Below are 20,055 nucleotides of genomic sequence, written 5' to 3' on the forward strand. Positions count from 1 at the left end.
TTCTCATATTAATGTTCTATCGATTACAAATATTTTCAACCACTCATTTTGGTTCGACATCGCAAGTTGCAGATAAATAGCCACTTGTCTGATATTAATGTTTGCAATTTTTAGAAAGAAGAATATAATATTAACTTTATCGCGGTTTATTTACCAAAGAGGAAAATTTGCAGTACCGTAAGAAAAAAAAGGAGAAATTTTACTCGACCCATCTTAGTGAATATTTAGTTACTCAATTACCCTCAATTACAAAGATTAATTACATAAGTGCCACTACCACAAAATCTTGCAGGGTTTATCAAACACTTGTTCCGAATGATTCATCTTCTTCTTCTTCTTCTTCTCCGATCTCATGTTATTGGGGGATTTCGTTCTAGGCCTTGATTCGATTTTGTTAACTGTTGTAAATGTGAAAAAACAATGGCTTTAAAGGCGAAGAAAAGCTTAAGCGCGATATTTCGCTTTGCGATGAGAAACGCTGCCAAAACTGCCGAAGTTGAAGCCAAAGCCGTAGCCGGAGATTCTCTGATTTCAGACACTGGACCAGGTAATGTCTCTGCTATGCAGATTTCTCCCATTGAGCCATTTCAAAATTGAGACTTTCCTTGTTATTGTGGAACAGTGTCAATGTCTTTAATACCGGATTTTCTCTCATCGCTTAAGTCTCCGGAAGATTCTTCCAACATTGGTCAAGGTACCTCTTTCGTCTCTGCTAGTGGAATAAAGGAATCATTTTCGGAATTGCTTGCTTTTTTAGGCCTGGATAATGTTTAAAAGTTGTCTCTTTTCAATTTGGTTCATCATGAATCTTAGTACCTTTGTGTAGATTTTGGTGAACCGGCACTTGCGGGTCAGGTCTCGTCTGCGTTAGATGGTATGTACACCTCGTGCTTGTTCTTTGTTTATGAGCTCTCTCTGTTGTCCATTTGGTAGTTTTTCTTTGGCACTGAGTGATGTAATGATTGTTCCAGTTAAATCTATTGGATATAATCTTCTTCGAGAAAGAAATGGCGAGAAAGTTTTTCCGAAGAACGTATTGGAAACCTTAGATTTACTGTCTAGGAAAGGTTGTTCGTCGCAAAAGCCAAAGCAGGCTTCACGTGGTAGGATGCTGACAGAAAATTACCAGAACAAACAGTCTGAGATTATGGAGAAGCTTGCCAAGGGATGTGTTCGGAAGTTGGGAACTGAGACTATGTTTGAGGTGTTGACTAAAATGGGGAAAGAAGCGGGTGAGAAAGAATACAATGCAATGACTAAACTTTGCATACAACGTGCGAGGAGAAGCAATGATGCAGAATATGCTCTTGATCAAATTGGGAAGGCTATTGAACATCTCAAAGAAATGAGACAGCTTGGATTCTCTATTGGAGAAGGAGCTTATGGCCCTTTTTTTAAGTACTTAGTTGATATGGAAATGGTAGCGGAGTTCCAAATTCTCAAGGATTTTATTAAGGAGGCATGTCCTGAGTCTTGTGGGAGACTTGTCTACTATGAAATGCTTCTTTGGATCCAAGTCAACGACGAAGAGAAGATCCACAAACTTTGCAATAAAGTTGATGATAGTGGGCTAAGTTTATCAATCCTACAAGGTATGCCACAGTACATGTATATTATGTTATTTTGGAATTCTGGTTTTTCATTTGTTCTACTCTCAAAGTAACCTTTTGGTCCTTGAAAACAGAATATTATTTGGTTGCACTGTGCGAGAAAGACAGTAAGGAAAATTTTCAGAAGCTGTTAGAAATTGTCGACATAACAACAGTATCTTCACCAGACGCATTGAAGAGCATATTTGGATACCTTGGAAAATCGCTGTTGGAGTCTGTTGCAATGAAGCTACTTTGGGAACTAAGAGACTGTCGTAAAGGTGAGATATCAATCAATCGAAATAATCTGGTGCTGTTTTACCAATCAATCGAAATAATCTGGTGCTGTTTTACCAATCAATCGAAATAATCTGGTGCTGTTTTACCGTATTGGTATTATGAATTTCTAAGGTGGATGCATATCTCAATATATAGTTGGAGTGACCAGTTCATATTTGATGCAAACTAAAAATGTTCGTTGATGACTCATTTTATTAGGATTGTAACATTGTTTCTTGCTATGTCCAGATGGAGTGGAGACAGTTTCAAATCTCATATTCAGCTATGCAACCTGCATCCCAAATTCAACGGTGAGGACTTTCTATATATATTGCTTGCAAAATTATTGATGCGGTTGTTAACTCTGGTTTTTCCTTGTTTTGTTTTTAGAATATTTGCATCAAATTTTAACATTAGCATGGTGATTTTTGTTCATTGACAATGTTTCTTGCACCCAACTCTCGTCCTAGATCTTTTTTGGTATTGAAGTAGATATAACTAGAGTGTGTTAAATCGCTTTGATCCCAAGCTTTCTGTGAGAAAGTAACGTGAATCCTTGATCCATTAAGACCTTCTAGCTAAATAATATCTCTCTTCTTAACTTTTGGTATTTAATTTCTTTAGTGTCGACCACATTTACATTGGCAATTGTTTCTTTCTCCCCGAGAATGAGAAATGATATATCCATGAGTTTTAAAATGTTGACATGATGTTTAATATACAATCCTATAGGTCTTGAGATTGTGAGGTCCCAACTTGCTTTTCATGTTGGGTATACCACAAAAACTTGGTCCATGTCCTTGAACCAACCAAATATTTGTTCTGAATCCTATGCCATTTTTTTAATGTACAAATTATAGTGAGTAGCTAATTAATTTATTCTTATTATTGCTCGGAAATGGTAGCAGACTCTATTTACAGAAAATGAGATTGAAATCACTCTCATCTTTTAAGTAGCGCTAAGCTGTTTAAGCTTCTTTTTAAGATAGCCTATAACCCCTAACCGTCCATGTTCTTACATATTTTGGTGACTAAAGGTAGAGGATGCCATTTTCAAGTTTAACAAGTTGCATGAAGAACTAGATATCGTGCCTTCATCTACATCTTATGAGAATCTTGTCAGTTATCTTTGTGGCTCAAATGAGGTATTTGTACGCTTCTGTCATTTTCAACTTTCATTTCCAATACTCTTCTGGCTCCATAGCTGACTAATGATAATTCCTCTGTGTTGTAGGTGGTCACTGCTCTTGATATAGTTGAAAATATGTGTGAAGCAGGTCTGGTAATATCAGCAAACATCCTGCACTCATTGTTACAGGCCATTGAGCAGATTCTTGAGTTTAATTTGGTACGGCCTCCTTTTGCTCGAAGCATGTTCCTTGGATTTCGTCCCAATCTTTTTGTTGACTGACTTTATCAGTTCTAAATACAATAACACAGCTAATTTTAGGCTGGTCATTGATATGCTCTTGATTGATCATTGACATTGTCTTTCTCATACTCATGTTAAACAGAGTTGCGTTTGATCATACATTTTCTGTTTCAGGTGCAAAGAATCTATTCAATAATGAGCAACAAGAGTGTGAAGCCAAATAGTGAGACTTTCAGGAAATCTATAAATTTGTGCATAAGAATCAAAGATGTAAGTTATTTCTAATTCTATCAGCTTAAGTTCCTTCCGGTTGTGAACTTTGTTTTATAGACTCTAGCAATGAAGTATGAATATGCTGTTTCTCACAGAACTTTTTGTTATCCAACCATAACAATTTGCTATCAACCTATTGGTTCCGTGCAGTTTGAAGGTGCATATAACATGCTTGGTAATTTAAAGAATTTCAATTTGGCACCGAACTCTAGCATGTACAATTCTATAATGGCAGGATATTTCCGGGAGGTAATATCTTAAGCTCTCTTTTCCATTTTTCCTTGTCTCACCTATCATAGGATCCACCAACTATCGTCTTAGTGTTATCCATATATTCCTTTAGTCATTAATGTTGAAATATGCATGGAAATTTGTTGCAACATGCAAAGAACCATGTCTCGTGTAAATTTCTATTGTAGCATTGATGTATATCGGTTAGGCAGGTAGCTGTTGTCAAACAATTGATATAGTTTTAGACCTTATCTGAAATTATTGGCAAATTCTAGAACGATGGATAGGTCATATCTGTTTCTTCCGTATTGTCGCTTGAGTCGTTTTTTACTGACATTTTTGTATGGTTTTGAAGAAAAAAGTGAACAGTGCCTTAAAGGTCCTCAAGGAAATGAAAGAAGCTGATGTTAAACCTGATTCGGTGACTTTTAGCTATCTAATAAACTATTGTGGCGAGGAGGCGACTATTGCGAAGGTAATAATACTGTATTTCACTGATATTTTACCTGGTCCGAGTCTTTTCTTGTTCTTCTAATCTTGAAGTCGAGTACCTTATGACACTGTCTCTGTTGTTGTTGTGTTGTCAGTTGTTACCCATTGATACATACATAAATAATGCTAGGTTATGAGAGAAATATTATGAGGAGATGATATACATACATAACCTGTGTTTTTTTTGCCTATTCAAAGTATTATAAGGAGATGAAGCAAGCAGGAGTTGAAGTTAATAAGCACGTTTACATGTCCCTTGTTAAAGCATATGCATCATGCGGACAGTTTGAAAAGGCAAAACAGGTAAGCATGCGTATTATATGTTCTTTCAAAAGTTCTCGAATGATTATATTCATGATTTAGTGTAAGAGCTCAAGCTTCTTTGTTACTTTAGGTGCTCATGGACCTGGAAGTTCCGGCTAAGGATCACAATGAGCTGAAAAGTGTACTTATATCTGCTCTGGCATCAAATGGAAATATAACAGAGGCTTTAAGTATTTATGAAGAAATGAAGAAACTCCGCTGCCCCGTAGAGCCAAAAGCTATCTTATCTCTTATAGTAAGTTTGAAGTTTGTACTTCAGTCATATTTTTTTCTCGTTAATTAGCCGACTAGTAGTGAATTAATAATAACATAACGTGTTGCAATGACCTCAAATTATTTTTCTGTAGGAGAACTCTGATTCAAACGCAGAGCTGGGAACGTTGGTTGAACTCACTCATGAGCTGCGTGATTCTAAATTTTGGATAGATGGTTTCTTCAAAATTATCGTGTTTGCTGTTCGCAACAATAGATCAAGGTACGGTGAATTATGCGTGTTCTTTGTTTAGTTTACTTGTACACCATTGTTAGTTATCCTGTGCTTTATTCAACCTCTTTTGTGTAGCTCTATTCTGGATTTGTTAGAGCAGACCAAAAACCACTTGTCCAAGGATGACGTCGGTGTGGAATATTGGTTTGAAGAGGTCTGATTTTACTTCTCTCATACGTTTTCAAAAACATTACAAGCTTTTCACAAACTTTACATGCTTTTCACTTGTTCGTATTGTCAACTGATATACTATAACCTCAAGATTTCTCATATGTAGACTCGACGAAATCTTGGAAAATTCTGGTGTGTATTATTCTCTTAACTCTTGGCATCTTATTGTTGAAATCAGGTGTTTAAGTCAATAGCGGAAACAGAGTCTAGTGATGTGAAGGTAGGGCTGGACTTGGTGAGTTTTATGAAAGAAGAGCTTGAGTTATGTCCTTCAAGAAAATGTCTGGATTTTCTTCTACATGCTTGTGTCAATGCCAAAGATAAGCAGAGCGCTCTACTGGTATGGGAAGAGTACCAATGTGCAGAACTTCCTTACAATGTCATCAACTATTTAAGGCAAGAGCTCTTTTATCTCCTACATTTAAAAGTACGATTTTGTAATTTTCTTAGTAGAAAGTTTTCTTCTGGTGAGAGAGTGATGTATAATGAGTTCTTGGTTTATATGTTTTCACAGGATGTATCAGGTTCTAGTAGCTGCAGGAGATTCGAAAAGTGCAGAGGCAATAGTATCAAAGATTCCTAATGATGATAAAGATGTCAAATGTATAATTAAAGAAAGCCGTATTGTATTTACTCCAAAACTGAAGAAGAAAAAGAAAAAGTCTAAACAGAAAGGATTATCTCTTCAAGCAAAGTAGGATGATTGGTTAAAAGGCCCACATTGTATGAGATTTTGTACAGAAGTGAACATGATTGCCACCATAATGGCTAAGTTTTCTTTAATTCTAATGCTTATCACAACATTTAGACAAGTCTTCTTATGTATACAACCCCGAGGATGAAGCTGTTGCTGTAACAGGGAAAATTGCTGGACTTTCCACAAGACCTTACAGGTGAACGGAAAGGGTTAGGAGCAACCGGATGAGAGAAATTCAGCCCTGCGTTGCGCGAAACTGTCTTTGCATTTCCACAAGCTTCTTCTCTCTTATCAGTGAAGAAACAGGGGATGCCCGTATTGTTCACCGCCTCAACCGCTCCTGCCCAGCTTGAGTACCCATCCAGGTCACAGTTCAAGGCTACAATGATATCCGGTGAAGTCAGGTATGTTACCTCGTCTTGGTGCAAACCTTACACAAAGCTCACCTTAACTCTACTGTTTGTTGTTGAGGTGGTTGCTATTGTACCAGATAAGTCAGATGGAACTTCAGGTCCGATCATTATGATCTGCACGGTTCCTAAACCATTAAGCAAGTGATTGATCTCTGCAAATGCTTTGATCCAGTCGAGTTCTCGTTCTGGACCTAAGTAATGGACAGTCACTTCTTTCCCTTTCAGCAACAGATTCTTGGGATGGTTGCTTACTGATGTTAATATGTGGTAAAGTGTTAAAGGGTAACAGAGAATGTCATAAACAAGGCTTGACCGTGGTAGACACAGTAAATCATAGTAGTCTGACCAATCTGACAAGAGGATCATACCCGGGGAACGCCCGTTGTTCAGATTCTGTATCGGTAAATCTTGTGGATAATCCCCGTCCTCTAGCCCTCTCCATGATTCAGATTGTGCCTCTGTGGAAAAACACTGTAAGAGTCCAAAAGGTTGGTGGGAATAGCAACTGCATTGTCTTCTCCACATTCCCTTCTTATGGATGCCTAAAGATCCAAGCCATTAGGTTCTCAGCATAACACGAGAAAGTGAAGATCTTTATCTTGAGCTCCTCTTCTCTACTCATCATAGCTTCATAGAGACTACAAACACTCCGGTGCATCTCTCGCCAATGCCGTTTCTCGCAGTCTAAACCACAGTATATGGTTGCACGGCAATGGCTACAACAAACAGACTCATCTTTATGAATAGCTTTCTCACACATTGTGCACTGTCTTAAACCCGCTTCTCCACCTTGACCAACTCGCAGATTGATCATGCGGTCATGCCTGAAACTATTTCCAACTCGTCATCTTCGCGCTTCTGTTCATATGATTGACCTGGAGGATGTGAGACCGTAACAGCAACAAAATCATGACCTTTACCCATCTCTGATGGCCACTGAACATCGACAGTCTCAATAAAAGGTGAAAACTTTATCATCCTTGGCAATCCCCTGACTTGCTTCTCCTCTTGAAGCAGCAAAGGATGAACCAAAGAGAGAGCTTTCATCACAGCAAACACAAGCCTAAGCTCTTCAAGTGTCGGGCTTCTGAACTGGAGCTCACCAGAGGTCATACACCGCGCAACATCCATAATCGGAAACCGATCAGTTCCAGAAACTTCTAAAGACAAAGACTTAACCATCCTCTTGTTAGAAGGAAGCATCAATGACTCAAGCTCATAAGTAACTCTAAAGACCTCAACATTAGGATCTCTAGCCATTTCCCATGAATCACCATCAGTCATTTTCAGTGCATAGCTCATGGACCTATACATATAGATTGCTATATCACCACCATCACCTCCTATGAACTGAACACATTGAAAAGGCTGTCTCTTTCCCGACCAATCTGAGTCTTTGCCAACCCGAACACCGAATAAATGACCTGGTCTGAGCCTCTTCCATGGCTCACTACTGTATAAAGAAGCTGAAGCTCTAAATATAGATTGAATAATGTTGGAAGATATACCTTCAACTATCATCAAGCAAACACCGGATCCAGGTCCAAGACCCGGACCTGACCCGAATTGTTCCTGAAACCTACCAAATAAGTTCTTCAAATGCAAATCCATTCTTGAAACTTCCCCACCAATGAGTCAGATCTGAGTGAAAACAAAGCTAACTTTGAAATGATCTAATCCTACAAGAACGCAGGAAAAAAGTATTGGTATCAGACAATAACTGGAAAATATCGAACTTTTTGTAAAACCCAGAAGAGTTTTTGCATTTGGGTACTGTGATTTGAATTTCAGAAGAAGATATGCAATGGTTTCGCAGTTAAACGGTCGTGACCGACAAAAGTCAAGAGTAGAGAGTAGAACAACTTTTTATAAACGAAAGATTGGACGGTCATAAATATTTCGTTTGTTTTTTTGTTAAAAAAATTTTCGTTTGTTATTTTAGTTCAAGGGATTAATTTGTAGCCGTAGGCAAGAAAAACAAATATTGGCTACTATGGATTCGATAATAGTTTATTACCACATTTTTTCGTATTTGTGAGTGTTTCGTATTTTCTATCAATAGTCTTGAAAATGTTTGGCTTCCACGGTGCAAATTAATATTGAGTAGTAACAGTTAATGTGGCTAAATTAAACTCTTCAATCAATCAACTCGATTATTATAGCCTTAATAGTTGCCAGCTCTAGGTTTATTTGATGGAGTCAGTTTAGAAGAAGAGATTAAAAACAAATGTTTGCAAACCAGAAGAACAAAGGGTATCATAAAAGACAACATTGAGGTCTGTATAATAAGCACTGAAAGAGAGACAACACAAAATATAATGGGGTTTGTTACATATCCCCAAAACAACCGAATAGAGTTCTAACTATTGCACTGATGGAGTAGCTTCTTCTTCCATATTGGTATCTACCTTCTTGTCTTGTCCTTCAAAAAAGTTCACTATAAATTAAAGCCAGAGGTTTTATAGATCAGGCGCCTCTGTTGTAGAGATGTTGTTGTCTACACTCAATGTTGTCTTGTTTCCAAGCTCTAGATGTAATAGCTCCTCTGGCAACTTCTCTCCTTGACGAACTGGTTCCTCTTCCATAAGATCGAATCCATGACTCCCACCAGTTGTTTTCTGTTGTTCTGTCTCTTTCGGTACCAAGACAAGATTTGGTTGAGCAGTCATCATCATTGTGCCTGGAGTTGGAAAAAACTCCACTAACCGAGTGTCAGCTTGTCCTTCAATGACTCCATCTTCATCCTTCGTAGCTTCCTTCGCTTGGCCATTGGTCGCTTGTGGAACTACGACCAAAGCTCGAGAGGATTCAGAAATATCCATGTCAGTAGTAGTGACAGCAGCATCTTGCATTGGTTGATCAGTAGGGAAAGAATGATCGGTTTGGTTGTTCTTGATATCTTCTCTTCCGTACATTTTAACAAGAGGAGCCACGTCGTTTTCTGGAGTGATCGGAGTGACTCTGCCCCGTATGAACACGAGACCTCTGAGTTGGGTGTCACTGTCTTTAACCTTAACGTTAAGGAGATAGCCTGCGTCGAAAGATCCTTCGATTACACCAGTAACCACCTTACCTACCAAATTCATGTCCGGTTTTGGAGTTGAGTTTTCATCTTTGCGCGGTCGACCTCTTTTTCGCTTCGCCAAGCCATCATTAGAAGAAGGAGGAGGTGAGTTCATGATGTCTTGATTCTGCTGATTCAACCTTCTACATAAAACCAAAACCAAGAAATGTGATTTTGTTAAGTTTCAAACTATCATAATTTATTTGCATTGAATAGCTCCTAAATAATAAATGAACAGACAAAATATTTAGTTCAATACACAAACACAAATGTAGATTGTTACATTAGTGCAAAAAAAATCTAGGATTTCAGACTAATCCAATCTAATAATTGTTTTAATATGAATTTGAAATTATCAAAGACAGAAACGAAGTTTAAACAGCGACACCAAACGAAAAAAATGAAATTATGAAACTGACTTCCATCCAAATAAGAAAAATCGCTGTAGCAACTATAAAGACTAAAGAGATTCTCATGGACAATCTCGAGGACACACATATTTACACTAGAATTATCAAAAACCTAGTGTCTAAATAACATTAAAGTGAAGATTCAAATCCATAAAACGAGAAAAAAACGGATCAAACCTCTATATTAAACAAGAGAAAGAACCAGAATAAAATCGAGAAAACATCAAATAAACTGAATCTAATAAAATTCAAAACGTGGATTCAGAATTATCATGACTTAGAAATGATCATACAAATGAAAATTTTCCCGAGAGAAACACTAGCGAGTCTGATGTTATCCCAAAAAAAAGCACGGTTAGATATTGGTTTACCTCTGACCACGCGACGCAAAAACCACACGAAATGGTTCTTCGAAAACTCAGAAAATTCTCAGACGCGTGAACATGTGAGTGAGAGAGAGTGTGTATTTATAATGTTTCTTCGGCTACGTTGTTCAAGTTTTTGCTTTCTTGCGGTTTCTCTTTGGCGTCTCTCTCCTTTTCGTACCTTCTCAAGTTAATTAGTAGCCTAATATGGGCTTTTAATGGCCTTTTTCTCAAGCATTGAAGATTTTTCTTTAATTTTATCTTTGTTTGTATGTATCCAAATTTAAAACCAAGTCTCTCATTTTTATTAAGTTTGTTCCTAATATTGATATTTACTTTTGTATGATACTATATGCCAAAAGTAATTTTACATATTAACAGGATGGTAAGATTATAATTGAAAAGAAAAGCTATAAAAATAATGCTAAATATACGGGACGAGAAATATTGATTCAACTGTCATTTTACGATATTACCAAAAACAAAATGTTAGTCGTTTGGTCGGAGCATTTACTTAAATTTGGTGTATCTATTAATGTTACACCATTATTTAGTTTCAATAGTTTAAATATATTATATTGCATAATTTGCATTCATTATTTACTGTCAATAGTTTCACTTTTGCTACTTTTAACAGTTTCGTTATACATTCTGTTTATTGATTTAACCAAAAAAACAAAATTTGTCACTTTGGAAATGTCACAAATTAGTCGTTTAGTCAGAAAATGTTATTTTAGCGTGTCCATTATTTAGTTGCAATGGCTTTAATATATTACTTGAATCATTAATTACATTAAATAGTTTGAATTTGTTACTTTTAACCGTTTCGTTATAATTTTTTTTAATGATTTAATAAAAAAAAAATAGTTACTTTGGAAATATCATAAGTTAGTCGTTTAGTCGAAAATTGACTTAAAATCTAAATTTTCCCACTAACACATCATCATTATTTAATTTCATAAGTTTTCATATTTCACTTCAACCGTTACGTTACGAATGTTATTAATTTTTTTGAAAAAGGTTTGATATAGTATTACTTCATATCATTTTACTTAGTAAACATACTTTTAATAAATACTACATCATTTAACTTTTTTTTTTTTTTTTGTGAAAGAACGTGAAATTTATTGAGAAATGTAGACCAATAATTGACTGACATAAAAGAATTTAAAGGAACAAATGAGAAGTAATAAAATTATGTTAGTAAGTAAAATGACATGATTTAACATCTATTTGGAAGGATCAGTGGATAAGTTCGTTGGATACAAGCTCACTCATGAGAAACACCAAAGCCGAAACCCATGGCCAAAAACTAGCCGAACAACAGAACTGAACTTTGGGACGAGCAAATTTTCACCATTTCTCAGGTCGATTTTACCACCTGAAATGCTACTGTTAAGTTTTTTACTTTTCTATATTTTTCTCTTGGCTCGAATTAGAAACTGAAACTGGAAACATCTCTATTTCAATTTTAAAAAAAAAAAGGGACAAGTGAGGATTCTTTTTCATTTGCTTTAACTCTACCAAAAGGGAGATAGAAAAAAAAAAGACTAATCAATGGTGAAAAACTGATTCGAGTTCTAACATCTGACGGTGGAAAATTGGCTCTTTGAACATAATCGTCAAAGACTGCTCAAATGATACTTAAGACAAATAGAGTGAATCTATGAACTCTGCCTTGTAATGCACATCCAACTTCTTAAAGATTCCTCCTTGTCTTGACTCGTGATTGGAACGTGCCATGATCCTTTCTCCGATTCCTGAGTAATACCGGAAACAAAAATAAGATACAGACTCGGGCAACAAAACAAAAAAACAGAAGCACAGATTTGATATAAGATTTGTGAAAAACCTGGATCACAACTGAAAAAGGAGGTGGCATTTCAAGCTTGAGACAGCCTTTCACAAAGGTAAACCGAACTTGATGTCTTTCTTTCCATTTTTGGAAGAAACTGTTACTTAATAGTTCAAAAATGTGATCTCTCATCTCATCATTAGTCACAAGTAAACACTTGAGTTTAGCAGCAGCGTAGAGCCAATACCTGAAACCAAAAATTTAAAAAAACCAAGATTTGAGTATAACCAAACCAAACCATGTTTGTGGGAGTATAAAATAAGCTTAAGTCAGAGTCAGTCCATACCAATCATCATTGGAACCTGGTGGAGTCGCATACAGGACATTGTTATTAATCCATTCTTCCACAAGATTCCGGTGATTCGGGTTTTCTAAAAGCGCATTGACCCGTTTCTTGTGCAAGAGAATTAGCGGCTGTTTTTTGCTACCACTTTTATTGTAAAGTTCCTTCACTACAGCTTCAAGCTGCTCTTTTTCACAATGTTTCACTGTGTCAGTATTTGCAGGAATATGTATTCAGAAATGCAAAGGAAGAAAAATCTATGAGAACCTGTGGTAGACTGAAACCACCATCTGCAAAATTTTGTTGGTAGAGCCCAATATTTGCTCCATCTAGTATAGCTTCGTAATCTCCATGCTTTTCAAGCCACTCCTGTCAAATAGTTAAGAAAACCGTTTTTCAAGCATCAAACTTAATAGAACTCCACCATGAACAATAAAAAATACCTACATTGCATCCAAGACAATCTTAAAAACAGAAACTACATTATAGCATTTTCTTTTCTTTCTTGATAGTGTCTGTTATATAGCTAATGATTTCACATTCAGAACTATACAGAACGCAGAGAATGGTTACCGATTGATGGTCACATTTGCTAAAACCGATTAATAATCTATGCAGAGTTTAAACGACCAATGCAAAACAAATACAGCTATTGAAGTCTCCTTTGCCCAAAGAACTAAGCATAACAATATTAGACGCAAAATATAAAAAAGGCATTATTCTTTCTAACCTGAAACTCACTGAAATCCGCCATAGGCTCGCATGAATTCATCTTTGCCTTCCTCTCCATAGCCAAAGTCACCAAAGAATTCACAAAATCTTCAGTCTCTACCTCATTGGTATCAACACAAGCCAAATGCTCATCACAGCTCAAACATTTCCCGGCTGAGCTAACATTACCTTTCTTCACAATCCATTTGCCTTCTCCAACCCACCCAAGACCATGCCACCCACCCCCATTTTTCAAAACAGCTGCTCTAAGCAGCTCAATATCAGAACCAATCCCATTATCACTAACTTCGCTAGCTTTCACTCCATAAAACCATTCCTCGATTGCTTTTGAAGTTTCTTCACTAACGCAGCCAACACATTCTCTTAACTTCTGCAGATATCTATAAACCTTGTTTTCTCGGCCTGTGGCAGCGCTTACCTTTAGCAAAGCCGAGATCTCTGCCTCCTCCAACACAATACCTGAAGCATCCATGTGATCTTCCACTTCATAACCCTTTTCAGCCTCCAAAGTATCACAGAAACAGAGCAAAGCCGGAGCATAAGTTCTCAGACGAGGGACCGATACACCACCAACAGCAACAAGGTCTTTAACAAGCTTGAAAGCATAGTCTCCATCACCCTTGGCAGCAGCTAGTCGTGCAACTGCAGTGACAGATGATTCATTAGGACTTATCCCAGAACTAACCATACGGTCAAAAATTTGAAAGCCACGGTCAATGGCAACGGTTTGAAGAGATGGGTCACTAATGAACGCGGAGCAGAGGTAAAGAAGGGATTGGAAGTGTTGCTGGTTGAGGCGAATGTCACTGGAAGTGATAGCTGCATCATAAAGAGCCAATGCAGCTGAGAGATCCTTTCTCTTGGAACATGAATGAAGATTGATAAGGAGACTCTTTTCTGGATTACGGTTTCCTTTCTTCTTCTTGTTGGGATTTTTAGGGCTTTCGTCGTCGTGGCGAGAGCGGCGGTTATCAGTACCAGCCATGGAACAGTAATATATGTGCAAATTAACAGTGTGGTTTCTCAAAGTTACAAGCTTTGCATTGGCGAAAGTTGATGATGAAACCCTTACCCTGACATTAAGTGAGCAGAAAGAAACCATTTAACAACAACATTCAGAAATATCAATCTTTTCACAGAGATTGAAACCAGGAAATTGATTTAGATCAGTGACTAAACTCAGTATCTAAAGGGGATAAAGAACAAGTATATACACAAGATTTTCATCAGAACATAGCGTTTAAGGAACATGCATGAATCCTAAAAACTCTGGACCCGATTCTTAGGCTGTGTAAACTAAGCTAGTGACTAATTCCGTAGAAGAGCTGAGTAATCTAGGTTAAATGATTCGACATTGAAAGATAACAACTAGAGTTTATCAATCTCTGTACTTTAAGATCGACAATAACTTTAGAATAGGCGGAAACTTTTAGGTATAGAAACGAACCCAGAAGGAATGCGAAAGCAATAATGGTAGAAGAAGCTAACCTGCGAGGGATGAGTAAGCGAATTTGAGAGAGACAAGGCGGGACGGCGCAGAGCAATGAAGAAGGCAATGAAGGTTTTTTCAATTTCATTGCTTAATTCATTTTGCTGTTGTTCCAAAACAAAATAGAAATAATTTTTAACACAAATAAAAATAAATAAACTAATTTTTTATTCCAAAAATCAAATTTAAATTTATAGAGAAAATTAATTGCATTTTTTTATAATAAACTATTCCCATTTTTAAAGAATTTACATTCAATAAATTTACACGATTCATTATAGTAGTTTTTCATTGTTAATTAGTTTACCTAATTACATGTAGTGTAGTGTATGATATGTCTAATACATGTGCGTGAACCACCTGGAATAATGGATAGTCCACATGTTATGCTCATATAATTAAACAATATAAAATCCCCACATATGCCTAGTTGCCTGCCGCCTATATATGTATACTATGATTCTAATGGCATTACCTTAATCTAGTCACACAAAGGACGAAAACTTTAGCTCCAGCAAACAAAAATGGCAATGATGAAGAATCCAAACCAATACACAAAGATAGAGAAAGAAGATCTTAATGAGATCATCCATAGGAGAGCTCAGTTTCTGATCCACAAGATTCTCCAACGAGCCGACATAGAGACATTAAGACAGCAACAGAAGAGAAATACCACGATCAAATTGTTTTCGTTTAGAGTGGTTGGGATAAGAATGAAGATAGGGAAGAAGCTGAGGAAGCTAAGGAAGAGTTGTGTAATGGTGGACAAAAATGGTGATCTTATTCCACGTGTTCTCAAATCTCTTAGACGTTATTTCTTCTGTTCCTCTCCTCGAAATGACTCCAATCTTCCTCCTCTCTTCGCTCTTCATGTTTGAACATTTCTTAGAAAAGGAGTTATTTTGTTTTTCTTATCATACCATATCATATATTGAATAAATACTCGATCCTCAATCTAACAATGGTGTAATATCATTTTTTTCTTAAGAGTCTCAACTAAGGATCTGGATTCACATCTCATCAGTCACACATTAACTAAAAAATGGATCTTTTTGTTCATATTTTTTTTTTTTTTTGAAGTTCTCCTAAAAGATAGGGAGGACCTTTTTGCTCGTTTTGAGACATGTGTTCTTTTGTTTATGTTCGGCACATTTACATTTGATGTACTTTTAATGTGGTTATACATAAGTTTGGGACTTATGAGAAAGGCAAAATGGTAGTGTGAAATAGTGAATAAGGTGTACGATTATGTTAACCCCCCAAAACAAAAATTGTGCGATTGTGAACATGGCCTCAGTCCATCAGTCCATTGAACATTTCTACAAAATTAATCAAGGTCGGTGGATGCTTTAGTACTACTTTACGAAGCATTTTAATTCCACCGGTTGACTAATTTCATCTTTGTTTGCGTAGGGATCGTTGACTATTATAGCTTCTTTACAAGTTTTACATTGTAAACTTATTTAGTTTGTCCGATCATTAATTAGGTTTCTGACGTTCACTCTTATTATATTCTTAAATCTTTAATAGAAGCACTCACAACTTGTCTTTAACTCCAAGTAACCAAGCTAAATTTTAGTGAACTGAATTTGAATCAAACCAAACCAAACCAAAATTATTCATTAAACTTCGTTAAAGAAACTGCAGAACCAAGCCACATTGATTTGCTAGTTAATTGTTACATTAACATGCATGATAAATTATTAAATGCTTACTTCGAAAACAAGAATAGATCCATTTGAAAACAGGTTTTACTAGATTGAGACTAATCCATCAGATTTAGCCTAAAATATTTTCTCCCAAGGAATCTAGTGAATAGTTGGTTCTGTGAACTAACTATTACAAAAAAAAAAACTTTTGAAAAAGGATCTTTCTTTCAAAAACAAATTTACTTCATAACAAAATTACTAATTCTGGAGAGGCTCTTTGTCGTCCCACATATCCAATCGCTTTCTCGCTTTTTCAACCTGAATCATCATATGGTAATCATCTTAATAATTTTGAAACTATTTTTAACTTTTGATAGAGGATTGTAAAAATTTTAATATGATGTGACTTAATTTCATGTAACATTACCTCTTTATCCCAATCTGCTTGATACGTGACGTAAAGTAAGATTAGTGTTTGCATGAGGGTGCCTCCAATCATCCCGGTCCATATCCCCTGTAACCAAATTCACATACAAGTCTTCTTATTAAATACTGTAGATAGTAATAAAGCATATATCATACAGAAAATATTTGGAAGCGAACCTTTGCTTGAAAATTGAAAGTGAAGCCGAGAATACATCCAATTGGAATACCAACTATATAGTAACAACCAATATTCACATATGCCACGTATGTCTGCCATCCACATCCCACTGCCACTCCTACAAACAAAAACATACCGAAATTTGTCACATCCGGTTCCGTTAATATACTCCGGTTTATCCGGTTTTAGCTAAATTATTTGCATGTATACCGGACAAGACAGGTTGGATTCCGTTAAGAATAATGGTGACGGCGAGAAAAGGACATAGGTCAGAGACGGCCTTAGCCACGTCAGCATCCGACGTGAAAATGTAGCTGACGTTGTCACGTGACGCAATCACGACAAGTGCCTCTACGACGGAGATCACGAAGGATACAAAAGTCGCTGTCCATGTAGAGAATAACGCCGATTTCGGATTTCCTGCTCCAAGCTCATTACTTGTACGTACACTGTCACGTTTTATTTTATTTTATTTTCCAATTTTCAGTAAACGTACGTTTAATTAATAATCTGGTATTGATTAAGAAATAAATACTAACCTTACAGCAGCATTAAAGCCAACGGAGACCATGAATGATAATGCTGAAATTGACATACTGCCAAACAAAATAAACAAATGATACATCGAAGAACAATACTTGTTTCAATCTTTGTTTAAATACAAGTGTATCCAAACACTGAAAAAGTATATGAAAATGTAATTAGTTAATGAACTTACCAGATAGATAGAGAATCTAGAGAGAGTGCAGGATCTTTAAGCAAACCAGCGAGAAGAACCAGAATCTGTGTATACCACAGTTCCAAACAGATCATGACCGCAGAGCCAGCAGACAGTTTAAAGAAGCTCCAAAGACCATGTAACGATTTCCAGCTAAAACCAGTCCAAGTGTCTTTAAACCTTACGCTAGTTATAACGTAAAACGTTTGGGCTCCAACTATGAACCACCAAGAGATAGTAAGAACATAAGCTATACCCATGAGGCCTTGGCCCATTGCGTAAACGGTGATCCACGTCAGCGATATCTGGAGGACGAGGGCGGCGGCTGAGATGTACGCACTCGGGGCCACTACGCTTTGGGCCTGGAGGAACTTTTGGGCCGTGAAGTAGACGGCGTAAGCGAAGATTTGAGGGATGAGTCCGGCGATGTATAAAGATCCCATGTATGATACCGTTTTAGGCTCGCCTAAGAGGAGAAGAATCGGGTACGAAAAAGTGTATAGTATTGTCATGGGAAAGCCAACTAGAGCAAGGACAATGGTTGCTCTTTGGAGATAGATCCCAAGCATCTCGTACCGGTGGGCACCATACGCTTGTCCACATAGTGTCTCGACCGCACTACCCATGCCCAACTAAAAAAGGAAGAAATAAACATTATAAAAAGCTAATTTTTTGTTTTCTTTGACTTATTCTGAGAAAGAGAATAATAAGTTTTTGACTATACGTACTTTTCCGAAGCAGACAAGAATTTTCAGAAGACAAGAAAAGTAAATGATGCTATAATTTCTGGGACACTATGGTTGCATATACTATATAAATATATTTATTTGTTGAAATTGTTTTTACATTATTATTTTTTTAAAACTTCTCGGACACTAAAAAAGAATTATAGTTTATTAAAAAAAAAATTTACAAGCTATGTATGAATGGAAATGAAAGATTATATGTATATACTCTTACGCACTCCAAATTGTGAATTTTCTTTTTATGCAAATCTAATTACCATGCATAGATTTCACTTGGTGAGAACAAAAAAAAGAGAGGAAAAAAAACGTTTTTCCACCAAATTCATTTACTATAGTTAATTGGGTTAACCAATCACAGTCTTAGTTTAAAAACTTTTATGAATTATTTTGGTGATCCCATAGTACCCCAAGTCTCCATACATATGTAAGGTAAACGTACCATGAGGGCATAAACGAGGCTGAAGCTGCTGTTTCCGATGGATGCCGCGGCTAGTTGTGTACTGCCTAGATGTCCGGCGAAGATACGAGCGGAAATACCCATTCCACCGTTGATTAAATAGACAAGTATAGCCGGAAGTGCTAACCGGAGAAGTAGTTTTAACTCTATGCACATGCCTAAGTACACGCGCCTCCGGTAAGGCAAGCTACTCTCCGTTAACACGCTCTCGAGCCCGACTTCTAACGGAAGTTTCTTCTCCGTGTCCACCAACGGTCGTCGGAGTTCGATTCTTCTCTCCACCGTCTCATTTGACCCATTCATAGGTTATTATTTTGGTTATTAACGTCTATGCTTGTTTGGTTATGATAAGTTTTAAGAGGAAACTAAACTGTTGTTTTAGTTTATATAAAGAGTGAGGAGTAAATTGGGTGGAGAATGACGATCGGTTGGGTTTTAATTAATATAATCTAAATGATCATAAGAAATACAAACCGTTTTCGGCGTTTTGTGTTTTAAAATACTACATGTGTAAAAAAGTCTTCTTGATTTGGTCTTTGATATTTTCTTTTTCTAATGGAACGAGAAAATTAGAGTGTGATCGGAGACAAAATAAAATATTGTAAGCTGTTATATAAAACAATATAATGTAGATTTTCTTTGCAAGAATATTTTAATCTAAAGCAAAATAAACACCCTAATATTAATACAAAAAAAAAAAAAAATTGCATAGAACAAAACGTACGGTGTTGATGCTCAGTGTACACTGCTGCAAACAGAGGAGCAAACCTCATCGCCCAAAGTGTTACGGATGCGTCTCGGTCTCAATCCTATATATGTAGCTGTGGGGGCATCTTTCTTGGTTGAATGGTGTTTTTGTTGAAGAAAGAGGTTTGTCTTCTGTTTGCTAGTGAGAAGTCTTTTTGGTGTTGATGCTCAGTGTTTGAGATCAACTTTTGTACATGGGGGGTTTGGTTTGTGAGGTACTCAATGTTTCAGAGCTCATTCTTTTTTGTATAGACCACTCTTGAATATGTTGGAGTTGGGCCTTGTGGTAAGCTAACTCTTGTTCGCTTCATCTTTGATTTAGTCTAGCCTTGTAATCGGTGGTTTCATGTGTTGAAGTTTTAATTTTCTAATATAATTCCAGATGACAGAAAAAAAAGAGAAAAAAACGTACGTATATAGCTGTCTTATTTTTATTTATTTTTGACAAAATATAGGCTATGTCTTATATGTTTTAAAACCTGGACGCCAATTTAGGCCAAGAGACAGAAAAAGTCGGTCAACAAAATCAACTTTTGTGTTTGTTTTTTAAGTGTCGATTACTATATAATCCGTTTACCCGCGTAATTTATATATGGCTGTGCCCAACA

The 20,055-nt window shown here is 36.6% G+C and overlaps 6 protein-coding genes across 10 annotated transcripts; 2 read left to right on the forward strand and 4 right to left on the reverse strand.

Moving 5' to 3' along the window:
* Positions 1–250: 250 nt before the first annotated feature.
* Positions 251–5,916, forward strand: AT4G21880 (Pentatricopeptide repeat (PPR) superfamily protein; the record flags this gene model as incomplete). Of its 2 annotated transcripts, NM_118309.7 has the most annotated exons (17): positions 251–547; positions 623–694; positions 827–874; positions 972–1,592; positions 1,685–1,870; positions 2,118–2,179; positions 2,906–3,013; positions 3,103–3,216; positions 3,415–3,510; positions 3,664–3,762; positions 4,100–4,219; positions 4,435–4,539; positions 4,631–4,795; positions 4,908–5,035; positions 5,123–5,201; positions 5,397–5,614; positions 5,733–5,916. In NM_118309.7, the coding sequence occupies exons 1-17, from the start codon at positions 421–423 to the stop codon at positions 5,914–5,916; spliced, it is 2,532 nt and encodes an 843-aa protein (NP_193919.6). In that variant the 5' UTR covers positions 251–420. The 2 variants fall into 2 exon arrangements, with proteins under 2 accessions (NP_193919.6, NP_001329309.1); NM_001341519.1 differs by lacking the exon at positions 251–547 and having other exon boundaries at positions 549–694.
* A 156-nt stretch (positions 5,917–6,072) lies between these two features.
* On the reverse strand, positions 6,073–8,168 carry AT4G21890 (zinc finger MYND domain protein). Its single transcript, NM_118310.3, has one exon. The coding sequence runs from the start codon at positions 7,937–7,939 to the stop codon at positions 7,139–7,141; it is 801 nt and encodes a 266-aa protein (NP_193920.1). The 5' UTR covers positions 7,940–8,168; the 3' UTR covers positions 6,073–7,138.
* Positions 8,169–8,489: 321 nt separating this feature from the next.
* AT4G21895 (DNA binding protein) lies at positions 8,490–10,328 on the reverse strand. Of its 2 annotated transcripts, none has more exons than NM_001341520.1 (2): positions 10,174–10,328; positions 8,490–9,535 (listed from the first exon to the last, which is right to left on the reverse strand). In NM_001341520.1, the coding sequence occupies exon 2, from the start codon at positions 9,505–9,507 to the stop codon at positions 8,788–8,790; it is 720 nt and encodes a 239-aa protein (NP_001320027.1). In that variant the 5' UTR covers positions 9,508–9,535; positions 10,174–10,328; the 3' UTR covers positions 8,490–8,787. The 2 variants fall into 2 exon arrangements, with proteins under 2 accessions (NP_001320027.1, NP_001119023.1); NM_001125551.1 differs by having other exon boundaries at positions 8,579–9,532; positions 10,174–10,206.
* A 1,274-nt stretch (positions 10,329–11,602) lies between these two features.
* On the reverse strand, positions 11,603–14,686 carry PRORP3 (proteinaceous RNase P 3). The gene is made up of 6 exons (NM_118311.7): positions 14,526–14,686; positions 13,036–14,110; positions 12,573–12,674; positions 12,309–12,487; positions 12,020–12,209; positions 11,603–11,927 (listed from the first exon to the last, which is right to left on the reverse strand). The coding sequence occupies exons 1-6, from the start codon at positions 14,612–14,614 to the stop codon at positions 11,832–11,834; spliced, it is 1,731 nt and encodes a 576-aa protein (NP_193921.2). The 5' UTR covers positions 14,615–14,686; the 3' UTR covers positions 11,603–11,831.
* Positions 14,687–14,999: 313 nt separating this feature from the next.
* On the forward strand, positions 15,000–15,466 carry AT4G21902 (uncharacterized protein). The gene has a single exon (NM_001125552.2). The coding sequence runs from the start codon at positions 15,051–15,053 to the stop codon at positions 15,402–15,404; it is 354 nt and encodes a 117-aa protein (NP_001119024.1). The 5' UTR covers positions 15,000–15,050; the 3' UTR covers positions 15,405–15,466.
* Positions 15,467–16,153: 687 nt separating this feature from the next.
* Positions 16,154–19,724, reverse strand: AT4G21903 (MATE efflux family protein). Of its 3 annotated transcripts, none has more exons than NM_001341521.1 (7): positions 19,425–19,724; positions 17,498–18,129; positions 17,319–17,375; positions 16,990–17,228; positions 16,779–16,897; positions 16,603–16,689; positions 16,154–16,493 (listed from the first exon to the last, which is right to left on the reverse strand). In NM_001341521.1, exons 2-7 carry the CDS (start codon positions 18,121–18,123, stop codon positions 16,434–16,436), a joined length of 1,188 nt encoding a protein of 395 aa, NP_001329100.1. In that variant the 5' UTR covers positions 18,124–18,129; positions 19,425–19,724; the 3' UTR covers positions 16,154–16,433. The 3 variants fall into 3 exon arrangements, with proteins under 3 accessions (NP_001329100.1, NP_001119025.1, NP_001190792.1); NM_001125553.2 differs by lacking the exon at positions 19,425–19,724 and adding an exon at positions 18,683–19,151; NM_001203863.1 differs by lacking the exon at positions 19,425–19,724 and adding an exon at positions 18,683–19,062 and having other exon boundaries at positions 16,263–16,493; positions 16,583–16,689.
* Positions 19,725–20,055: the final 331 nt, after the last annotated feature.

This window comes from Arabidopsis thaliana, chromosome 4, assembly GCF_000001735.4.
Source record: "Arabidopsis thaliana chromosome 4, partial sequence".
Classification (NCBI taxonomy): Eukaryota; Viridiplantae; Streptophyta; class Magnoliopsida; order Brassicales; family Brassicaceae; genus Arabidopsis; species Arabidopsis thaliana.

Excerpts from the sequence above, each read along its gene's own strand:
- AT4G21890 (NM_118310.3), bottom strand. The coding sequence starts at position 7,939 with ATGGATTTGCATTTGAAGAACTTATTTGGTAGGTTTCAGGAACAATTC.
- AT4G21895 (NM_001341520.1), bottom strand. The coding sequence starts at position 9,507 with ATGAACTCACCTCCTCCTTCTTCTAATGATGGCTTGGCGAAGCGAAAA.
- PRORP3 (NM_118311.7), bottom strand. The coding sequence starts at position 14,614 with ATGAAATTGAAAAAACCTTCATTGCCTTCTTCATTGCTCTGCGCCGTC. Across the intron at positions 14,111-14,525 it reads CGCTTACTCATCCCTCGCAG|GGTAAGGGTTTCATCATCAA; the intron begins GTTAGCTTCTTC and ends ACTTAATGTCAG. Across the intron at positions 12,675-13,035 it reads CGGATTTCAGTGAGTTTCAG|GAGTGGCTTGAAAAGCATGG; the intron begins GTTAGAAAGAAT and ends ACTATTTGACAG.
- AT4G21902 (NM_001125552.2), top strand. The coding sequence starts at position 15,051 with ATGGCAATGATGAAGAATCCAAACCAATACACAAAGATAGAGAAAGAA.
- AT4G21903 (NM_001203863.1), bottom strand. The coding sequence starts at position 19,003 with ATGAATGGGTCAAATGAGACGGTGGAGAGAAGAATCGAACTCCGACGA. Across the intron at positions 16,898-16,989 it reads AATCCAACCTGTCTTGTCCG|GAGTGGCAGTGGGATGTGGA; the intron begins GTATACATGCAA and ends TTTTGTTTGTAG. Across the intron at positions 16,690-16,778 it reads CTTTCAATTTTCAAGCAAAG|GGGATATGGACCGGGATGAT; the intron begins GTTCGCTTCCAA and ends ATTTGGTTACAG.